Genomic DNA, 21,231 nt, shown 5'->3' with positions numbered 1-21,231 from the left:
GATGTGCTCTATCCACCCACTCACCAGGTTAGAAAACTTGCTCTGGGCATTCATTCAAATCCCTTATTCCAGCTGGGTTTTTATTCTTGGATTTTAGATACAATGTGCTGAGACAAAGAGCACTTCTATTCTGACCATATACTTTTGAGCCTCTAATAACTTTGGGGTTGAGAGAGCCTACCAAAGCCAGAGAAAAGGGATTTTAAATTTTAACCCTAGAATATTGTGCTTATGACTATTACAATTCCAACAGAACACCAGGCAGCCTTGCTCTAAAGAGGAACACAGCAGTATGTACATACATATTTACATGCATTCTCTTTCCTAAGTCTATCACAGAATAAAATCAGTAGCTTTCTGGGGTGACAAACATCACACACATTTTTCACTGTGGCTTTCAGCCTGTTTTTGAGCAAGGAAAGCACCAAAGCATCTGGAACCTGGCTATGTAAGAGATTATCAGCTCCCATAGTGCCATGTGCAACCATGATTACCTGCCTCTTTCTTAAGAGTAAAATTCTCTGGGCCTACTGCCAGAGCTGCAGGAAGATATTAATACTAGGCTTCTATTCAAGATTCATCCTTGACTAAGTGTAAGGCTTTAGAAAAACTTCCACAGCCCTGTTTTACCCAGCAGCATGTGTCTCACTAGAGCAAAATGACAATGTTTTCAGCCCTTCCCCTCCGTGCTGCTCACTTTTCCCTTGTGGATGATTCTGCACTGCTGCAGTGAAAACACTATAGCCAGCACACATCTGGCACAGCCTACTTCTCTGTGCTCTGAATTTCATGTGCAAGATCACCCTCATGGTTTCGACCCATTGATATTAACTGACAGCTCTAAATATAAAAATAAGAATTAAAAAAAAAAATAATTCAGAGACAGTGCACAGTGATTGTTAAAAAACATGAAAAATTGTACTTATTTTACTGCTGGCAGAACTGGGATAGGAGGGTTCTCCTCACCCACTCCTTTCTGTTCTGTTTACTTTCCTGGTGTGGTACCACAGGGACTTCTTGCACTACCAACTGTGAAAGACTGTTATATAACTTATTGTTTAACTGAGAATAACAGTCCGTCTGTGAAAGAGAGATATGCTTATTCAGTCTGGAGAAGAAGCAAGAAAATGCTCCTTCAACAGAGAAGCATGGGAAGCCCCTGTTTTCCCAGAGTACATATGATATTGCCAAGGTTTTAAAAATCTTCATACCAGAGTGCCCTCTGCCGGGCTGTTATTCAATTAAATTCTATCCCTGCTCATCACAACTCTCCCACCATTCTACAACCTGTACCAGAAATGCACATGCTTTTTCTAGACTAATTAAAAGATTTGATAGCCTCTTTTTCAAAACTTACATATCTGACTAACAATAAACAATATTTTTCCTCATGAACAATCCATTCAAGTGAAGAGCTGGAAATGCATCTATATTTCTCTGCCAACAGCATTTTCAGCACCACAGATTTTATTTAAATCAACCATACTTAGGGTCGGTGTTGAATGCATAATAAGGAAAAGAACCGTGGAGCTATTTGCTTGCATACTATCTTGTAAATATATTAAGCTGACAAAATTTTATACAATGCTCTTTTGTCCTTATGAATGACCTAGTTTCTGATCATCCAGATCTTGAGAATACGAACCACTCTGACTCCCTACAGTGCACCTGAGGTTATTTTTTATGAAGCATCATGGCAACATTATTAATTCTGCAGTCTCTGAAGGATCTCCTTGTCAGGTGCTTTTCACTTGCAAGCGAGGTATTTGTCTTCTTTGACCTTGGTTGCAAGATTTGCAAATTCTGTTCAAACCTAGGTATGAAAGTTCAACTCTCCCCCCACTGTAGAGAAAGGTTTGGTACTTAAGAGTAGAAAACCCACACCATAATTCAACTGTTTTCACTGAAGCTTGGGTGAAACAATGTCTCTAACTAGTGGGCTAGCAAAGCTGTGAAATTAAAACATTTTTTAATTTATCTGACAGGAATGCATGAAAGAAAGCATGCATTTTATAACATGTTGAGCTGTGCAAAGTTGTATTTTAAAATCTACAGCAGCAGCTTAGCACCAAGGAAGTATATTCAGCAGCAAACAGGCATATAATTTGATTTTGACTAATGGTATCTTAATTTTTCCCCTATTACTTTGTGGTCTTCTGCTTTCTCAAACACTTAGAAAAACTGACCAGAAAACTTGTTGGAATAGGTTGAAAAGAAGACTTTTACCCATTGCCCAAGGATGAAACCACGTTTTGCAACGGCATTGTTTTGGTTTGGGTTTTGTTGTTTTGGGTTTTTTTAATTGCAGAATATTTTTCTCCTGATCATTAAAAAACATTTTTTAATCAGTATCACTACAGCAGAGCCACGTGTTACAGCTGGAGCTCACAGCACAACCTCAGAATACTAACTGTTTTAAAGTATTCTCACTTAGAAAAGTTAATTATTATTTGCAGAGGTGGATCGCTGTATTTCCACTCCTCCCTAAAATAGCCTTTCTTCCTAAATACCAGTATCTCTGGAAGTTTATTATGTCTCCTAGAGGTCATGAAAACCACCATAAGCAGCCCTACCCATCCTGTAACATCAATTTATTAAACAAAATCCCACATTAGGAAGGTGTTTCTCTATGCACTGTCCTTCCCACTTCCACAATAGTATTGGGGCTGTTCAACACCAGTGGTTTCAGAACTCATAGCTCTGCTACATTCCTTTACCCCCCTGTTCTAAAGCAAAAGCCTAATTAATCAGACTGCAACATGAAAAATGAATTTGCCTTCACAACATGTGTAGTTTAGCACATGATACTGAAAAGGAGTACTAAAACTAATACTACTACTACTACTAATAAGCATCACTAATATGAATAAGGGGATACATCATTACAGGACATTTGTCACCATAAAAACCCCTTTATTTATGGAACTAGGCAAAAATAAGCATAACAATGTCCAAATTCCATTTTATTGCCACTTAAACACAAACTGACTGGTTTTTGAACCGTTAAAAAAACCCCAAGTCCCATTTGCAAGGTTACATTGATATTCAGGCCAGTTGCTAAAAAATGTTTCATGAATTCATGAGATTGTGTAAATGAGGTTGTGGTTATTTGCAGAACCTACAGATTAAGTCTGATTTGTTAGAGAAAGTACAGTGTCATCACTTTGCTGGGAAGCTCTTCATATTCTCACTTACTGCCTCATTTTAAATCCCACTGTTCAAATTCTTTGAAAGAACCTTTGTTTTCTGGAAGCCTACAATAAAGACACCCCTAACATTTTCATGGGTTCATGTGTTGGAAAGTGACACAAACTGATGATCACATTTTTCAAAAGAGGTTATCACAGAGAAAAGTACGTAGGAACTGAGTACTCCAAACCAGGCTAAAAACAATATTCTTCAAAAGTGTCAGACAAAATAGAGACTATAGAAACAAAATGTCTTATCAAACATAGTAGGCAGGAGAGTACAGAGTATTAGAAGTATTCATCCACAAGAAAAACGTCAGTTCTCTGATAAATGGAATGACCATCACTTCAAAACAGTGCATTCAACTGCACATCACTAAATTTAATATGGGGAATAAAACACATTAATTAGGTTTACTGGGACTTTGCACTATATAGTAGTAGTTCAACAAAATAAACTTAGGAAATTAATTCCATTTCCAATAACACAGTCTGTACCATATGTGTGCTGATAAAACTTGCTGTAGGGAAACTTAGAGTTCTCCAATTACACACACAGTATTAACATATTTTGACCTGTGTATTTCCATTCCTCAATTAAGAAGCACAAATATATTTATTTTTCAGGGAAGACATTGCAAAATTAAATATAACCAAATAAATATGTGGCAGGGAATATCCAGACATGCTGACTATTAGAAAAAGGTTTTTGCGAGGGAATTAGAAGCTGGGGCTGAACACTGACCAAGAAGAAACAAGAACAGCAACCCATTATCCATCAAATGATGTCCTCTGTCTTGGAATGTGTATCAGGCAGATGGATCTCAGTGAAGAGAAAGAGTTTTTGATTGTGTCATTGCAGGCTGAAGGAGTGATTTAAAGCAAATTAGGCAGTCTTATTTTCAGAAATTCCTAATCAATGATTCTTAGTTCAATTGTCAACTCTACAACACTAATAAAAAGTGTTCTTTTAACAACGTGTTTTAAAATTAATATCTGCTATTAGTTGTTAGAATCTAAAACACAGATCATGACAGTGATATGGTGCAGGATGTTTACCATACCTCAGCTCCACCCATCCATTTTGGTTCATCAGGAAATTCAGCACATAGGATATCCTCTGACTGGTTAGTTCCTAATACGTGATAATGCAGCTTTTGATGCAGATTAGTGGAGGTCTCAGTGCCTAGTGAAATGCAGATATTTAAACCAGCAAGTTCTCAAAGAAATGCAACAATCATATGGAACCCTTAGAAACTTCTGTATCCCTTTCTATATAAAAGAGAAATTCAGAGAGAACTTCTCTTCTGAAATGGTTCCAAGTTACAACCATTCCCCTCCAAACAAACACCCCCCTACAAAACAAGATAAAATTTCACGCTGGAAACCTGTTTAAACAGGAACCCTTTCCTTTTATTGTTGATAATACCTTCTTGAAATTTGAAGGTTTATCATTTCAAGCTTTGTTTTTTAGAAATAAGAGCAAGTGAAGCGAAAAAAACCAAGAATCCCTGCCACCCTCCATTGAAACTTTCATTTCTATTTCACCCAGAGCAACTAAGGGGAGAGTTACTGCTAATTAACATTTCTAGAAACCTTCATACTTGCATTTGCTGAAAATATAAAAGTGATGTTAAAGCACTGCATGAGGTGCCACTTGATTATTTTTTTAAAAAAAATTTCATTCTTGCAATATTTTCCAAGGCTGGAATCTATCTTGCAAGTCTGGCAAAATTATAGGCTTCAAAAGCAAATTAAGAGGCAAAATTCAGGCTCTCTCCAGTTTAACAAAGAGCACATCTCCTGAAGAAATTTTTCAGTAACTCTGCTTTATAAAAAAAGCTGCTAAATTTCTTCCCCTGTGATACTCCTCTGCAAGTCTTTCCACTTTGTGGGGTGCTCCTTGAATTTTGCTAGCATAAACATTTTGTTTTGCTTTGCTGTGAACCACACATGAATTAATCTGGTTGAACAACAAAAACCTTATGCCTCACATTGCTATTCATGAGGTCTATCTCCATGAGCAGTTTATCTATGCCCACACAAATGCGTAAGGGGAAAGTAAGGGGAAAGATTGAAGTAAGCTGCCACCAGACACCAAATTCTAGCCAATACCACAAACAATATGGAACCTAAGTAAATCATCCCAGAGAAAAAGAAAAGGAGCATCAAACTTTTATGAGAAAAAGAGGGGCAGGCAGACAAGAAGCGACTTCCACTAACTGAACATAGGATTCGGCCATACAAGACATAATTTGATCTCTAATTGCACAACCAATACAGCTATTTATTTCAATAGATTTGTAGAGCTAATTATTTGTTGCTCCAATTCACTGCAAAAGTGATTTTGCTTCCACATAGCATGCAATTAGAATGGTCATACCTACCATCACTTTTCCCATCTTGTTCCGGGTAGCAGTTATAGAACATGCCTTTTCCATCATGGGTCCATGCCATGCAACTGAATTTAACTCTCTCCAGTGTATCTGGGAGATCCTCAGGTCCTTCTACTTTCATAAATTTTATAGTAATCCAATCAGAGCCACTAGAACTCAGGCCATATGCAAAATATTCACCATCTTCACTGAATGCATAACCTAAGAAATCAGAAACAAATGAAGAGATCAAATTGAGATACTAGTTAAAGGAAATGTTCACCAAACACTAAGAGAAGGTTTATTTTCTAAAAACAGTGCAAGACACTACATCTGCTATCACTTGGGATTCACAGGACTTTTCCAGTCTCTGCGACTTCTCAATTCATTCACAGATCCAAGTTTAGATGCAGATACTCAGTAAGTGTATCCATGTTCAGTAACATAACTTATGCCAAATATGTGAATTATGGTTTGAATTGTATTTCTTCTACTGCCCTGAGCTTGGCAGGAAGAGCTAGAATATGAAAATGAACACTGGTAGAGAACTTGAGCAAAATTTTAAGAGAGAAACAGTACCAAAGAAGCTAAGAGAGATGCAAGCTATGTCTCCTGAAACAGTGTAAATATCACTTAAAAAATTGAGTCACTGAAAACTAGTCCCTTTAAAACCCTGAAAACCGAAGTCACTGGAAAACTTTGGCACTAGCATGCAAATGGTTAACTACCAGTATTCTCAGCTAAGACCTGTTGTCGCTCTATTGGGAACGGCTGACACACTCTCTTGTGAATTGAACAGGAGAGTTCTTTTTCTCTTAAGGTTTATTACATCAGATCTTCTTTTATAGACCGATACGTGAAAGTACAGAAAAGTAAAACTCTTATTGTTTAGTAAACTAACACATCACCATCACTGGTCAGTGGGGTTCACCACCCCTCGACCTTCTCTTGCAAGAAAACAAGGAACAGACAAACAGCACCTGCAAGGCTGTTCTCTATCTCTGAGGATTGTTTTAATTCCTCCTTATGATTTCTCAGGCCACTTTCTCAGGTGAGACTGAGAAAGTTATGTGGCCTGCTATTCCACAGGCACTATGCTGCCTGCTTCAGAGTTAGCATCCATAACCTGTGGTATATATTTCACTTTATCCAAACACTAAGGAATGAAGAGGTTCCATTGTAGTTGATAAAGATCAAATTCATGCTTGCAAATTAAGTCAGGTGAAGAGACTGAATTATCACAGGCCTGTACAGACCTGAAAGCAACAACCAAAAAACAATCTAAGAAAACGTTGCATTTCACAGACATGATAGTTTTGAGAGGCACCACTGTGCCACACCAATATATCCTCTCTCATAAGAACATAAGAGTGGCCATTCTGATTCAGAACACAATTCCGTCTAGCTGTCCTCAGAAGTAAACATAATGTGATGTCACACAACCAAGAACAACCATACAATAATGGAATGGTTTGGGTTGGAACGGATCTTAAAGATCATCTAGTTCCTACCCTCCTGCTGTAGACTGGGACACCTTCCACTAGACAAAGGTTGCTCAAAGGTCCATCCAACCTGGCCTTGAATACTCTCAGGGATGGGGCATCCACAACTTCTCTGGGCAACCTGTTCCAGCGCCTCGCCACCCTCACAGTAAAGAATTTTTTCATAATATCTAATCTAAACCTATTTCAGTTTAAAACCATTTGCCCATGTCCTATCACTAAATGCCCTTGTAAAAAGTCCCTCTCCAGCTTTCTTGTACGCCCCTCATAGGTACAGGAAAGCTACTACTACAGGAAACTGAACCAAGATAACTGTGGATACAATCTGGATCTAGAAGTATTCTTCTGAAACACCATACAAATCCACACAGGACTATTGTAATTACTTTGATAAAATTTTCAACTTCTTAAGACTGAGACTTACTCAGCAGGAACTGCTGTCTCACTAACCTCGTAAGGCCACAGTGCCATCATCAGAAAGCTTATTTGGATCAAGAAAAACTTTGGCTTCGGCATCCAAGGAGTCTTGTACGTATAAAACTCGCTGATTCTGGAGCCCTGTATTGTAGAAGTGAAAATACCTGAAAGAACACAAGAGGGAAAAATTAAGTAGGAAGAACTCTGATTTTCAGTTAGGCGACTGTATGAGAAACTTGTATGAGGTTGTCATGAAGAGAATAAAAGACAGATGAATTGGTTAGGGAAACACAAGTTTCACAGTAGAGTAGGAGTCATGGCAAGGATGCATCCAAAATATCCTTTAAAAATACATGCTGCATTTTCCACACTGCATTTCAAAGAATTCTAAGTATACTATAAACTCCAAATAACTGTCTACGTTAAACATCTCTGGCAGCTGCAGTATTTCTCTGTTACAAGTACTGGCACAGGTTCCCATCCCTTATGTTCTCAGCTTTGTCATTTACACAGCTGCTTTAAATCCATACTGGGTGACAGACTTATGTTCTAATGAAACAGAACCAAAACTGTTTCAGTGTCCCTACAAATGCATGTTTGAAACAGTTGCAGGAACAGACAATTACAGTTTTCTTTAGTGAGTGATACTCTTCACATCCTAAGACACTACAGAGCTCAAAGAAATTAACACCTGTATTCATAGAACTTTACTACACAACAACACGACATTAAAAAACCAGACAGCAGCTTCACCTGGGGGAAAAGGGGAGTTTATGGAGCAACATTCAAATCTAAAAATAAGTTAATATATTCCCTAAGACTGACAAATACTTGGGTACAAACATGGGAACTTGGTAAAACCAGAAGGGGAAAATATACTCACAAAGGCCTGGTTAACAGTATCAGCTAGTAATACGTTCAAGTAATAACAGTAATGTTCAGCAAGTGCAAAACTGAAAGATTAAAAGAAATAGAAGAAAAAGAAAAGCAATTTTCTATACATCAGGCATTTTCTTGCCAATTTCATCTCTGCAATGCTGGGCAACAAGCTGGGAAGCAAAGGTCAAGCAATGTGACAGCCACTGCACCTCCCTGGGCAGCCTTCCTTTCTGCAGACTCTACAGAGTAACTCTTCAGACGCTGCCCTTTAGCAGCTATTCTTCATCAGAAAACCAGAGTAGCTAAATTTAAGAATTTCTGAGTGTCATGAAAAGTTCAGAAAATTCTTCAAACAGAATAGTTCCTCACCCCACACCTTACTTAGTGTTATTTAACTTGGTAGAGACCTCTTGATTGCCTCAAACACCACAACATAGGGCTTTTTTGTATTATATTTGAATTGCTCTGATTTAAATCCAACACATGCCAAGAAATAGAGTATCACTCAGAAAGACTAAAAAGACATCTATTAAATTTGAACTACAGTGTCATAAATTACAAGCACATAAGCTCCTGGCACAAATGTTCTTCCTGGAGGACAGTCAGCTGCATAAAATTAAGGATTTGTATCTCTTATCACTGCCATGAGCACTTCTGCAACATTAAGCCTTAATAGCACTGAAGGTAACAGCACCCAGGCAAGTTTGCACTGCACAGGGAGAATGGGTCAGAGAATCCAGAGCAGCTACTGCCCAGACCTGGTCACCTGCTACATCTGCATGAGCATCACATACAAACTAACAAGTTTTGCCTGACCCACACAATAAGGCATACTTCCCCAGATACGGCACTGTCCTAAATAGCTCCACTGCTTCTGGGCTTAGACCTCCCACCTCTATACACTGACATGTTGTGCCACATCCACGACAATTAGAATCCACATTAAATCCACCAACAGCTTGGGCTCACTCCCCATCATATACTTTCACCAAACCCCACATAGTACATAACTTCCCTCCCTTAGCAGCAAGTATCAGTGCCTTTCTCACAGCACCAGATCCCTAAGACAAATCCCTCTCAATATCTGTGTAGAAATCTTAAGGCAACAAGATATCCTCTCTATCTCATCATCTGTGGATAATGCTGAACATATACATGGCATATTTGGGAGCCCACTCAACAAGGATCAAACAAATTGAAAATATTGAAAAAGATTATCTGTGTTTCCCATGATTATGAGTGGCTGGTTGTTTGAACTACCTCTTTTTCAACTGCTAAAACAATCTTTAAATGTAATTAAGTCCCCTTACTCCCTTTCTCTAGATGCATGGTAGTGTTTCTAAAAGAGGTCACATTAAATTCAGTGGCAGCTGCAGTCTCCAGACCTTGGGTAAGACACAGAAACACCATCTCTTCACCTAGCCACAGAATTAAAACAGGGATATGAATAGGTTAGGCACTGTAATATAGCAGGATTTCTTAGTTTCTAAGAAAACAGACCTTTTTCCATCAGTTGCTTTAAGTCCTCCAAATTATTTTTCCCATATCCCCTGCAGCTACAGAACAGTTTTTCACATGGGAATTCCTACTGCTTTTCACTGACTATGACTGAACCAAAAAACCCTACCAGCTGCTCAAAGAAAGACCAATGTAAGAGCAGTATTCTATCTGGGCTTATGCGGTTTTCAGGTAACATGCCTGTAACTACACTGACAGTGACCAAGCCTTTCTGAAAGGAACCCTCAAAGCTCTACTTTAACAACCAATATTCTACAAAATTGTCTGTGTTCTGATCAACTCACAAATTCTTCCTCTTATAAAAAGAAAAGATAACAAAAGAAGAAGATAATATGATTGGGAGCTGCAGAGAGTGAAGCACCTTGTGCTCAGCATCATACAACCACACATTAACACTGGCTTAGTATTTTTTACTTCCCAGCTATAAAGAAATAATTACAAATAGAATTTATAATTTTTTTCCTAATTAGTAATTTTCCTAATTAATAGTTGCTTCTGACTTGATTCACATTTATCACCACCTCCAAAGAAATTCCTCACATACCTTTTTCCTTTCTTGAAGTGGCAGCTGTACTTAGGATAATCATAGAGTTCAGTCATTCGCTCCTTGAACAGTCCTCTGACAGGACACTGCTCAAGAAAGGGTACTGTCAGCTTGTTCTGAGCCTCCACAAATGCCTGAAAGAAAAAATCAAAAAATATAAACTCAAGCAGAAATGCCTATTTTCTACAGAAAACGTTTTCAGAAGCAATGCATCACAGACACCTTTCCCCCGTACAGATTATGCAGTGTCACACATGAAAAATCCCACATGCTTATTTGCATTATGCCAGAATTCTTTAATAACACTCAGCTTATATCTTGAATAATGGTTCTCCAGGACATACACTGGGGTAAGCAGCCAAAAGACAAGACAGTCCTTTTTCCTGCCTTTCCCTTTTTAAAAAACCCAACCCAAAACCCCAACTACCAAAGAAACCCTAAGCAAACAAAAAACCAAACAAATGCAAAAAAAAACCAAAAAGCAAAGTAGCAACCTCCAGAAGCACACCATGCTTTTAAAATCTCTCATTTTTGCCCAAATAACAAATATTGCCCACAGACTGCACTATTATTTCAGGAGCTAGGAAAAGCTTTAAGATTACACAAAATTTCATGTGCATCATCTGTTCATGTCATTAACATAACACACAGAATTAGTCCTAGCCAGTATTTCATGAGAAGCCCAAAGAACTGTTCACAGGTCAGTTCTCAGGAAGAAAATACTAATCTCTGAAAACTTTGGGAAGTCTGCTTTCTTTAAAACACTCCAGCTCCCTGTCACAAACACTTAAGGACAGTGATCAAAACCATTACCACTCTAGCTGTTTGTTGCATGCATGGAAAAGCTGGTGCTCTGTTGGTGTTTCATCATCCCCATTTATAGCATGGTACATTAACATAAAATTAATACCTAAGCATCTTAAGGTGAATCACAGCTGCTAACAAGCAGACATGCAGGCTTTTCTGTCTCTAACATGAAGCACATAGGACAGAACACTGTGTATAGCTGTAACTCACAGCCAAATGTTGTGGCTTCAGTGTCACCCTCGGACTCCAAGCCTCTCACCTCCAGCATGAAATCCTGTCCACTCATCTCTTGCTTACACGGTGCTCTTTCCCAGAGAAGGGTTTGAAAGAGCCTATTGTTTCTACCTGTCCTGAATCTGTCATAGAGCAATCAGTTCAACGCATTGTAACATCTGAGTTACACCTCCATGCAGGGCATGACCCATAGGAATAGCAGGGCTACAATCCACATTGCATACTGCACAACTTGTGCTTCACAGATCTTCAGAAAAGCCAGCTGCTATACAGGCAGAATACCTGGCACACACTTACCAGCTACTATCAGTGTTTAGTCACGTATTAATTCTTCAGGTGAAGAATTAATATGTGCACAGCACATCCCAGTGGTAAGTCATGCAGCCTCCACATTGTATCGCTATAACTGTCCTCGCATCAGATGGTGAAAGAACTTATTCAAATCTACCCAAGAATTACGTGTATCTGAACTGGTTTTCTCTCAATGGAAACACATGAACTTCAAAGATCACATAGACAAAAATATGGACTGTGGATCCTACAGAAATAAACTAACTTGTCCCAGTCCTGAGACATTTTCAGAGAAACGGTGGCTTATAAAAACATGTGTGAGACAATCCAGTGTAGTGGATGGTCAAAAGCACTTTCCAGTTACATGTAGGGAACAGAAACTGGCACGCATCTTTGTTTCAACCATCAATAACATGACCAAAATGACAACATTGCTGCAAGGGTATACTGGAACTGTGTGTTACCCACTTTTAACTGCACAGACACATCTTACCACATCTGCTTTCATTAGCGATATTCAAAGAAGAATCACAGACTTTTCCTTACAAGCATTTTCTGCCCAAGAGCATGCTTACAGACTAATTATTACACTCACAATTGAATCACTAGTAATTTTGCTTTTACAGGAACTTAATATATTTTTCTCATTTCCAATCAGTAAGCACCAAAGATTCTAAGATTACTTGTAAAAGGAATGCCACAGCTGTATGAAAAAGAAGCAAGGAATTACAGATTTTTCAAAGAGTTTTATGGCGAAGAATACAGTCCAGTTTGGAAACTTTCTGCTTCCACAGAGCATGAGGTTGCACTTATGTTTGAAAAGCAATACATAATTGAAATAATGCTCCAAGATAAAGTACAGAAACATTTATCAGCAGAAACTCTCACAGTAAACAACTCTATCCACCATGCTGAGCTAAACAGATGCCACCCAGGCTAACAGTACAAAGCTAACAGTAACTGTACACCCTTGTGAACCTAGAGAGAAAGATTTTTATTGTACCTGTAGATATTTGCATCTGACAATGTATCATAGGCCTTGAACCAGGACAGACTTTGCTAGCAGAAGAAATAACAGAAAAAGGGTCCAAGTAAGGCAACTTCTTCTGGCTGTTTTGGAAAATAAGGTAATTTGAAAAGCAAAACAATTTCTAAAGCATTATACTAAGAGTCGAGACAGTCTACTTGAGGCTGAACTGTCTCGCCAGTAAGTAGGCCAATTGTTACTCTAAAACAATAGTCAAACTAAATTTCATCTAAGAAACACATGCCACAAATTCTTTTTAACCATGCTTTTTTTACAACCTATCACCTTTCTACATTCTGCTAAACTACTCTATCAAGATAACTATTTCATTGACAGTATATTTTCCAAGAAAAAGCCTCAGAATAGAAACTGTTTTAACATGACTGGTCTTTGTTATTATACTGCAAAGTATTTACAGTCCACACACACACACACATATATATATATGAATATATATATTCATAGTCAAGGGTAGTTCAGTGCAACTCCTACAAGAGAGCACATACTTTTCCTAAGTATTACAAAAAAAAAAAATTATCATAGTTCTTGTGACTTGCCCCAGAGCACTTACTTTTTTAGTGTTTAACAAAAAATATTCAAACTGCAATTGGAAAATTTATCAAAATGTGAACAAAACACTGGTGTATTATAACTACAAATCCATTCAATTGTAGATTTGCGAGTTTCAGTGTCCCAATTCAAATATACACACGTTCAGAATAGTACAACTCAACCCCACATGATCCCTGCTTTTTCATCACTTGTCTATCCCTCACGTCTGGAATAAGTTCACCATTACTGCCTACACTGTCAGTGAGTTAAGGTACTGTATATGACTGACATGGCAGCAAAAGACTTTGCTGTAGTCTGAAAACGAATTTATTTCTCACAAAGTGTTAAACCAAGAAGCTGAAAGTCCAACTAAGCCAAGGCCAAGACAACAGTGAAAGTGTGGTGTTGCAGTTGTGGCCTATATGTCATTACCAGAAGTGTTTCAGCAGTGTGGCATGTTTCAGCTATGCTGGGGATGTTTCCTCAATCTGTCTTGGAAGTCAACAGCCAAACAGCAACAGAGCATGAACTCAGATTCTACACTTCCTTTCCCCAAAGTGAGATAGGAACTTCCCCACCTGACCAAGAGTTTGCTTTTATTACATTTTTATACATTACCCATCTGGAGAAGGGAGTTTGTTTGCTTATAGCTGCCCTTGACTCCTCCAACTGAGCGCACACAGGGAAAAAAGTTTTTATGTTTCTTTTCAGTATGACACAACCACCTTGAGCATTTGAACTGGCCAAGAAAAATGGTTGCAAGATAAGCATGGGTTTCATTTTAAAAATTCTGTGATCTAAGTTACACCAAGTGTTCCAGACTTTCATATAACCATAGAGAGGTCTGGGTAGGAAAAAATCTTGAAGATAATTTAGTTCAATGCCCCTGCCACGGGGTGGGACATTTGCCAGTTGAACAGGCTGATCAAAGCCCCATGCAATCTCTCCCCCTTTAAAACACAGGGACAAAACAACGGCATTGCTGTTGGTACCATGAGATACCACATGAACTACGCCTTCATTCACTATGTAAGTTTTCAAGAAGTATTTGCTGGCACTTCATAATCAGAATACCAATGCATCTGGTCTGTAAAAGAGAACCATGTGAAAACCATTCCATGCAAAGAAAGGTTACCTTCGTTTGTTCACTATCGGGATCCTCAAGCCAGCAGTATGGATCGCTGATTTTACATCCATGGTAATCCGACACCTGAATTTATAAAAGACAGTAATTTCACAAAAGACGTGCACACAAGCAAACTCTATCCATGAAGGAATGACAGTCAGCACAATGAAGGGCATTTGGGATTTCACAAAAGCATACAGTGCTAAGGAGCAAAGAAAGAGAACCAACACAATGCTCCCAGGTGAGTTACTAGTATTACCATTCTTTGGTGATGGCACCACAGCAGCAGAGTAGTTTTCAGAAAAAAAACACAGAGCACCAGAAAAATGGTGAAATGCACATAAATTCCTTCCACAAGACCGATTAGTAAGCAGAAAAGAAACCCCACCAACCAAACCAAGACTCTTAAGGTTTTCAAGCCGAATTATAAAACCTGATTACCCGACATACCCAAAATATGGTTCATGGTTACACAAATAGAGTAGTTTGGCCCTCCCTACTATGGTTGCCCACAAAGATGAGCATAATTTGTATATGTATCTAAAAACCATAATTTAAAAAAAACAAAAGCCGACCCCCAAAACAACAAACAAACAAAACAAAAAAACCACAAAAGATTAATCCACATGGTTGAATTTACCTGCTTCCTTCCTCCAGTACACAAAAAATTACTAGATACCTGCTACTAGGGCTTGCACAGTTCAGCCTTTCAGTCAACTAGGAAAGTAAATACTTCAGGATGTTTTCCAGCTTTGACTCATACTGGCAAACAATTTGGTTTAAATGCAATGTAAATTCTTCCTGGCCGGTGCACAATGCACAGCGCTTTGAGGAAGGGAAAGAAAATCGAACAAACCCATTTTAGCCAAACTTATATCGTAATCCCTTGTGTATCCAGATACGGTGGAAACACAGGGAGACGAGACTGTGTTACAGATGTGACATCCTATATAAATAGACTATCTGTTCCTCTGCTGACGCTGCTGCAGCCCGGGCGGAGGCCTGGCTTTCCCTGCCACTCGCACCGGTACCGAAGCTATGGGATGCGCCGTGCGGTCGCTGCTCCCGGACCCCCGGTCCCGCCGCCCGCCCCGGACCGGCTCCCGGCCACGCCGGCCCCGCACACGCGGGACGTGCCCGGAGACACCGGCGCAAGGGCCCGAATCCCGCCCTAACAAGCCCCCAGCCGCCGCCGCGGCCGCGACAAACCCGAGGCCCTCTGCACGGAGCACGCCGGGCGTTCCGCGGCCGAACAAAGCCCCGAGAGCCGAGGCGGCGCTCCCGCCCCGAGGCGGCCCCGCGGGGGATGGCAAACCGGGAGCCCCGCGCCCGGGCCCGGCTGCCGCCGCACGCCAGGGGCTGTCCCAGCCAGCGCTGTACTCACGGCGGTCTCGTCGCGGTACACCTCGGGGTACTGGAAGGCCTGCATGACGGGCTGCGGCGGAGAGTGGCGGGAAGCAGAAGAGGAGGCGGATGGGGAAGAGGAGGAGGCGGCGAAGCGCGCAAGCGGCCGCTGGGCTGGGGCCGTGTTTCGGGCCGCGGCGGCAGCAGCCGGCAGCGGGCGCGCAGCGCGGCCCAGGCGGAGCCCCGGCCCCGCCATACGGCCGCCCCCTGCCGGCACCGCGCCGCTGGCACAGCGCCCCCAGCAGGCTCCCGCCCGCCATGGCGGCGGCTGAGGGGCCGGGCCTGCCACCCCGCGGCCCTTGGACTCTGCTCCCCGCACCTCGTCACCGTGCTCCGGCGGGCCTGTGCACCCGGCACCAGCCGGGGTTCGTCCTCCTTATAGCGAGCGTTTGCAATAAAATAAAATCTCAGGTTTTCGTTCTTTTTCCGCTCAGCTCCCCAGCCTTGGCACACGAAGAGACTCGGTTCTGGCTGGCAGAGCTCCCCTCCGCGCTGACCCGAAAACAGAGCTGCTTCCTGGGTAGGTTTGATTCTTTGATTCTGTGACTCAGCTCGAAGCTTTGATTCTGTGACTCAGCTCGAAGCCAGGTCACAGAACCACGGAATCGATTAGACTGGAAAAGACTTTTGAGATCATCAACCTGTGACCAGCCCCTTGAACACCACCTTGTCAAGTAAACCGTGGCAGTAAGTGCCACAGCCAGTCTTTCCTTAAACACATCAGGAATGGTGACTCCACCACCTCTCTGGGCAGCCCATTCTGATGTCTAATCACCCTTGCTGTGAAAAAATTCCTCCTGATGTCCAAACCTAAACTCCTAAACCAACATAAATCTTCCCTAGCACAGCTTAAGACGCCGACCTCTCTTCTGTCTCCGCTTGCCTGGGAGAAGAGACCAACCCTCACTTGGATAGAACCTCCTTTCAGGGCCTTGCAAAGAGCGATAAGGTCACCCCTGAGCCTTCTTTTCTCCAGGCTAAACCTGGCTTAGTCCGCTCAAACTTTCACTGTGTTTCCATTGAACGTGCCTCCACAAGTTTCCAGCAACTCCCCTCTGCCCTGAAGTGAAGGACAAGTTGGCTATCTGGTCCCAGTGAAGATGGTCACTCCAGAGCTCGAGCCTGGCTGGCTGCTGCCTGTCGCCCTCACCCCCGGTGTCACAGTGTGTAGTCCCACACCAGCCCCACTCTGGCCCGAGCAGCCAGTCTGGATGAAAGGACACCCAGTAAAGGTGTTTCAAGTGGATGACTTCAGGCTCATCCATGGGGTGTTTATTTTACAATAGCATTTTCTGGGTCAGAAAACTTGCAAATATTTTTCCTCTAGGGAGAGACCAAGTGTACTGCTCCTGCCCAATGGAAACATGCAGGGGACAGGAGGTGATTTGGTGACATAGCTGAACTGCTTTCCTTCTGAATTAAACTTTGCCAAGCTGTCCTGTCAGCCTGGGGAGAACTTCATGGCAGCTCTTCATCCAGGGTGAACTCGTGTATGTGTGGTTAATGGCACCAGCTGGAGACACCGAGGTTCATGTGTGGTCTTTAAAGGTCTGGTCAGCCCAAAGAGCGCTCATGGTTGTTAATAAAGTAATCACCTGGAATGACAATGACCTAAAACATTTTGGAAATGTCATCAAACCTTTATAGTTACCAGCTCAGAGCTGTGTCTTGATTGGTCTTGATTGTCTTTTCTTAATGGAGTTACCATCTCTAATTGGACATCCTGTGTAGAAGCCAAGGGTTGTGTACATAAAGAAATACGCCAGCCCAGTAATAATCACTGTTACTAAGTGACAACCGTGCTCATCATCTTTGCTTACATCCTAAACAACAACTATGTGTCTTCTTTCCTCTCATCTCTTCTCATTTGGTCATTTTTCCTTCTTACCTTGTTTCTTTGTTAGTCTTCTCCCTTTGCCAGGCAGCAGGACAGCTGTTGACTACAACTACACCTTTTTTTCTGGATCTCAAGAACATGCCACCAGCAAGGAGGTTAATGGCAATGCCTTGACATGCCCAATGCTGATAAAAACTTGCTAATTGTCTGAGCAACTTGCTTAGGTAGATTCTGGCAAGCCAAGGCTGTTTCTGTCTAAAGCTTCCCTGACAGAATTGTATATGCACACAAATTTGCATCATGGGGAGAATTATTAGCTCAATACCTCTGACTGCTTGCCAGTGTGCAACACAAACAAGCTGTATGTGCATGGTTTTTCTGGGAGTTTTGGGCAGTCTACTGCAAATTAATTTTGTAGACAGCAGAAGCATCTGATTCAGAGCTGCAGTTTGCTTCATAAAAATGTCTTTTTCAGCCTGAAGATATTATCTGGGATGAATGTATTTATGTTTGTCCAGAATGCCTGACTATCTAGCAGCTTGGGCAAGGTTACATATGTCATTTATCTGACTGAACAGCCTGACGTCTCAATATCCTGGGCATTTCCGTATCGTCTCCGAAGATCAGCATCATGCTGTAAAAGCAGCCAGTCTGAGCTGTAGTGGAAGTTTTGGGCAGCTGTGCTTCTTCCACACAGCTGGAGCTCCCTGAGCTGGCGGGAGAGGGCAGCCTGGCACCACGGATGCTCTGCTGCTCCACACGGCAGCGCCCGGTGCTCCTGAGGCTGCAGCAGCGCTCTCAGAGCAGGACAGGCTAATTCCTGAATTGGCTGGCAAGCGTCCAGTAAGCACAGCAACTGTCCATCACAATACCTCTCAATTCATCCTGCATGCAGGATGAAGGTAGGAATATACAAAAAACCCCAAGTACACAGCAGTCCAAGGTAAGACCTTTGGACCTGTAATTTTACTAGCAGCAATTTAGGTGAGCACCAGGGACAGAAAGTGAATTTTCTCTGTACTGTAAATTTCTCCCTTGTATTTTTGGGAGCAGTGGGGGGAGAAGGAAGTGAACAACAGCACAAGGAGAGAATCTACATTGTTGGATCTTTTCTTATCAAGAAAGCAGCTGATACAGCTTCACGTAGTGTCTAAAACACTGCCCAAAATATATCTTTCTTACAGGATGCCATGCACCTCCTGTACAGATGAAAGAGAGTGCAGTGTGAAGTCTGATAACAGAAATCCTTACAATGAAAGGTGTAGCACTCTTCTGCCTTTTTCAATATGATTGCTTAACACAAAATTAAAAGCGATTCACAATAGGACTGTGCTATGACTGAAAATTCGAAGCTGGTCTTAATTGTTAGTGTTGTAGCAGAAAGTAAATTTCTACTAAAATTTTACCTTTTCTTGGGCCTAACCAACACCAACAGAGTTCATCTTTGATATTTGCTGGGTTTTGAGGATAAGTTGCTGAGTAAGCAAAAAATTATCTTCCTGTATATTAAACAAAAAGTTTGAAAATCTCTCAGTAGTGTTTGTCATCTTATCACACTCCCATGTTAGCATAATTCTGATCATTTGCAAAACAGATACTGGTCTCTGCTGATATTAATTATAATTCTGCTGATCATCCAGTCATTAGCAAATCTCTTTCAGCTTAGTCAGCATCTCCACAATGACTCACTGCAAGTAGTATATTGACTCAGTAGGAAGTGAACTCGTCATCTTGGTCAGGGAAGATCTGACAAAAAATCTAGCAGCAAATTTTGTTTTTACCTTTCCTTGTCGCCCTTTCCCCAGCCTCACTCGCATTATGACTTATCAATTACTGGAAACATTTCTGTTATAGAATGAAGACACGTCTGTATCTTTATTCCTGTTTTCTATGCGTGTTTTTTATTTCATTTCCTTGTGTGACACCAGTTTTGCTGTTCAGACATTTACCAACAGGTGTCAGCAGAACCTCAGTCTTGTGCTACCATGAGCGTGAGCCGAGGTGTGCAAATAACTCCAGTTTCGGAGGAATGTGACTCTCAAATTGTCTGCCGTGATGGGTTTCTATTTTGGAAGCACTGACTCAAGAGCCTAAGTCCTGTTGATTTTCAGTGATCCTTTGATTCCTAAATTATGTTCATCTGGTCTACACATTAATTATGATCATTTTATATTGTTTATGGGTAATTAAAGGATTGCTTGTTTTTGAGCTGAATTGTGAAATGGCTTACATAATAAAATATGGTTTTATTATCTCAGTCACAGAAACTTCTACGTGACATAGGTCTGGTCAATGTTTGAATGTACAATCAAGCAAAACAATGTTTCATTGTGGCAAACTTCTCTGTATGCCATGGGACAGGATGGGGTCATTGAAGTCAGTGTTGCACTGCAGAATCATCCTCTAGCTTGCCCTGGGTATGTACATTGGTGTGCTTAAATGTGCTTGCACTTCTGTGAAGTCACTTCAGTGATGTAGTGATGTCCATGAAGCATGAGCATGGCATTGCAATTGCAAAGTAGTATTGAAAGTTATTTTATCAGGTAGGCAATCTAAACCAACATATCTAAACTGTTGTAGGAGGATGAACACAGATCATAGTGTAAGCACATCCCATCCAAAATCACTTTTCTGTGAAGGAACTTTTTCAGACAGATGAAAGTTAAGGTGTTTTAGGTTCGCCTTTTCCTTGTACAGTGACCTGAGGTGAAGAATGAACAAAATTGTAATTGTAGACAAGAGTGATGATGAAAAATTTTTAATTGACTCTTTGTTATTATTAATTTTTAGCATATAATTTGCCATTAAAAGAAGGATTTGCCAAAAACCAGAGATCACATAGTAAAATCTATTTCACTGAATCTTGAATCAGCCCTTCTTCCACCTCCTCCTACTAAACATCACTGAAAAAGGAATTATCCTTAAAAATATAATTTTCTATTTAAAGAAATTATGTTAATTCTTTTGTGTGGAGAGGTAGAAAATCCATATTAGTAAAATGGAAATATAAGTGTTAATTTTCAGTATTTGCTTTTGCCTTTCCAAAGTATCTTTTGTTGTTGTTGTTGTTGTTATTGTATACCACAAAAAGACTTCATGTATTAACTCCTGCCTTCAGTGTCCAAAGCAACTGAGATAATCTTTATATAGAAAAGGATGACAGTATAAATAATTCTTACATGGCAGCATCTGAAAATGGAGATAAGTATGAGTCGAAAGGGTTTTCATTCTTTTCCATTCAGAAAATTTAAGGATAAAAATGTTCTTGCTTTGTATGAAATCTTCTGCCTAGTGAAGTCAAAGGAAGTTTTGTCACTGGTTTTGAGAGTGTTGGAATGTCATCCCTAATCTTGGCAGTGAGCAAACCAGTAGGCAGCTTCCTGTTAACAGATTATGACATGTTGACAGAGTTTGAAACACACTAAACATAGGGAATCTGATATATTTTTCTTGGAAAGGAAAACAGTTTTAGCTCTTTTAAAAAGACTCCACATCTAGAAATATCTTCTTCTGCAGTCATCTTCCTATGT

At 40.7% G+C, this 21,231-nt stretch overlaps 1 protein-coding gene across 1 annotated transcript in view; it reads right to left on the bottom strand.

Annotated features, from left to right (window-relative positions):
• The window catches only part of PREP (prolyl endopeptidase), an 83,503-nt gene extending 67,443 nt beyond the window's left edge, over positions 1-16,060 (bottom strand). Inside the window, exons 1-6 of the mRNA XM_005518239.3 lie at positions 15,845-16,060; positions 14,470-14,544; positions 10,424-10,557; positions 7,516-7,646; positions 5,576-5,785; positions 4,253-4,374 (exon numbers count right to left, since the gene is read on the bottom strand). Of these exons, the coding sequence (XP_005518296.2) occupies positions 4,253-4,374; positions 5,576-5,785; positions 7,516-7,646; positions 10,424-10,557; positions 14,470-14,544; positions 15,845-16,060 (888 nt within the window). The remainder of the gene's footprint in view (positions 1-4,252; positions 4,375-5,575; positions 5,786-7,515; positions 7,647-10,423; positions 10,558-14,469; positions 14,545-15,844) is intronic.
• Between the last annotated feature and the right edge of the window lie 5,171 nt (positions 16,061-21,231).

This window comes from Pseudopodoces humilis, chromosome 3 (assembly GCF_049639895.1).
Source record: "Pseudopodoces humilis isolate 2021_Gansu_Grassland_sample_001 chromosome 3, ASM4963989v1, whole genome shotgun sequence".
Lineage (NCBI taxonomy): Eukaryota > Metazoa > Chordata > Aves > Passeriformes > Paridae > Pseudopodoces > Pseudopodoces humilis.
Note: the sequence above shows the minus strand (reverse complement) of the source record. Positions and strands in the feature narration are given on the sequence as shown.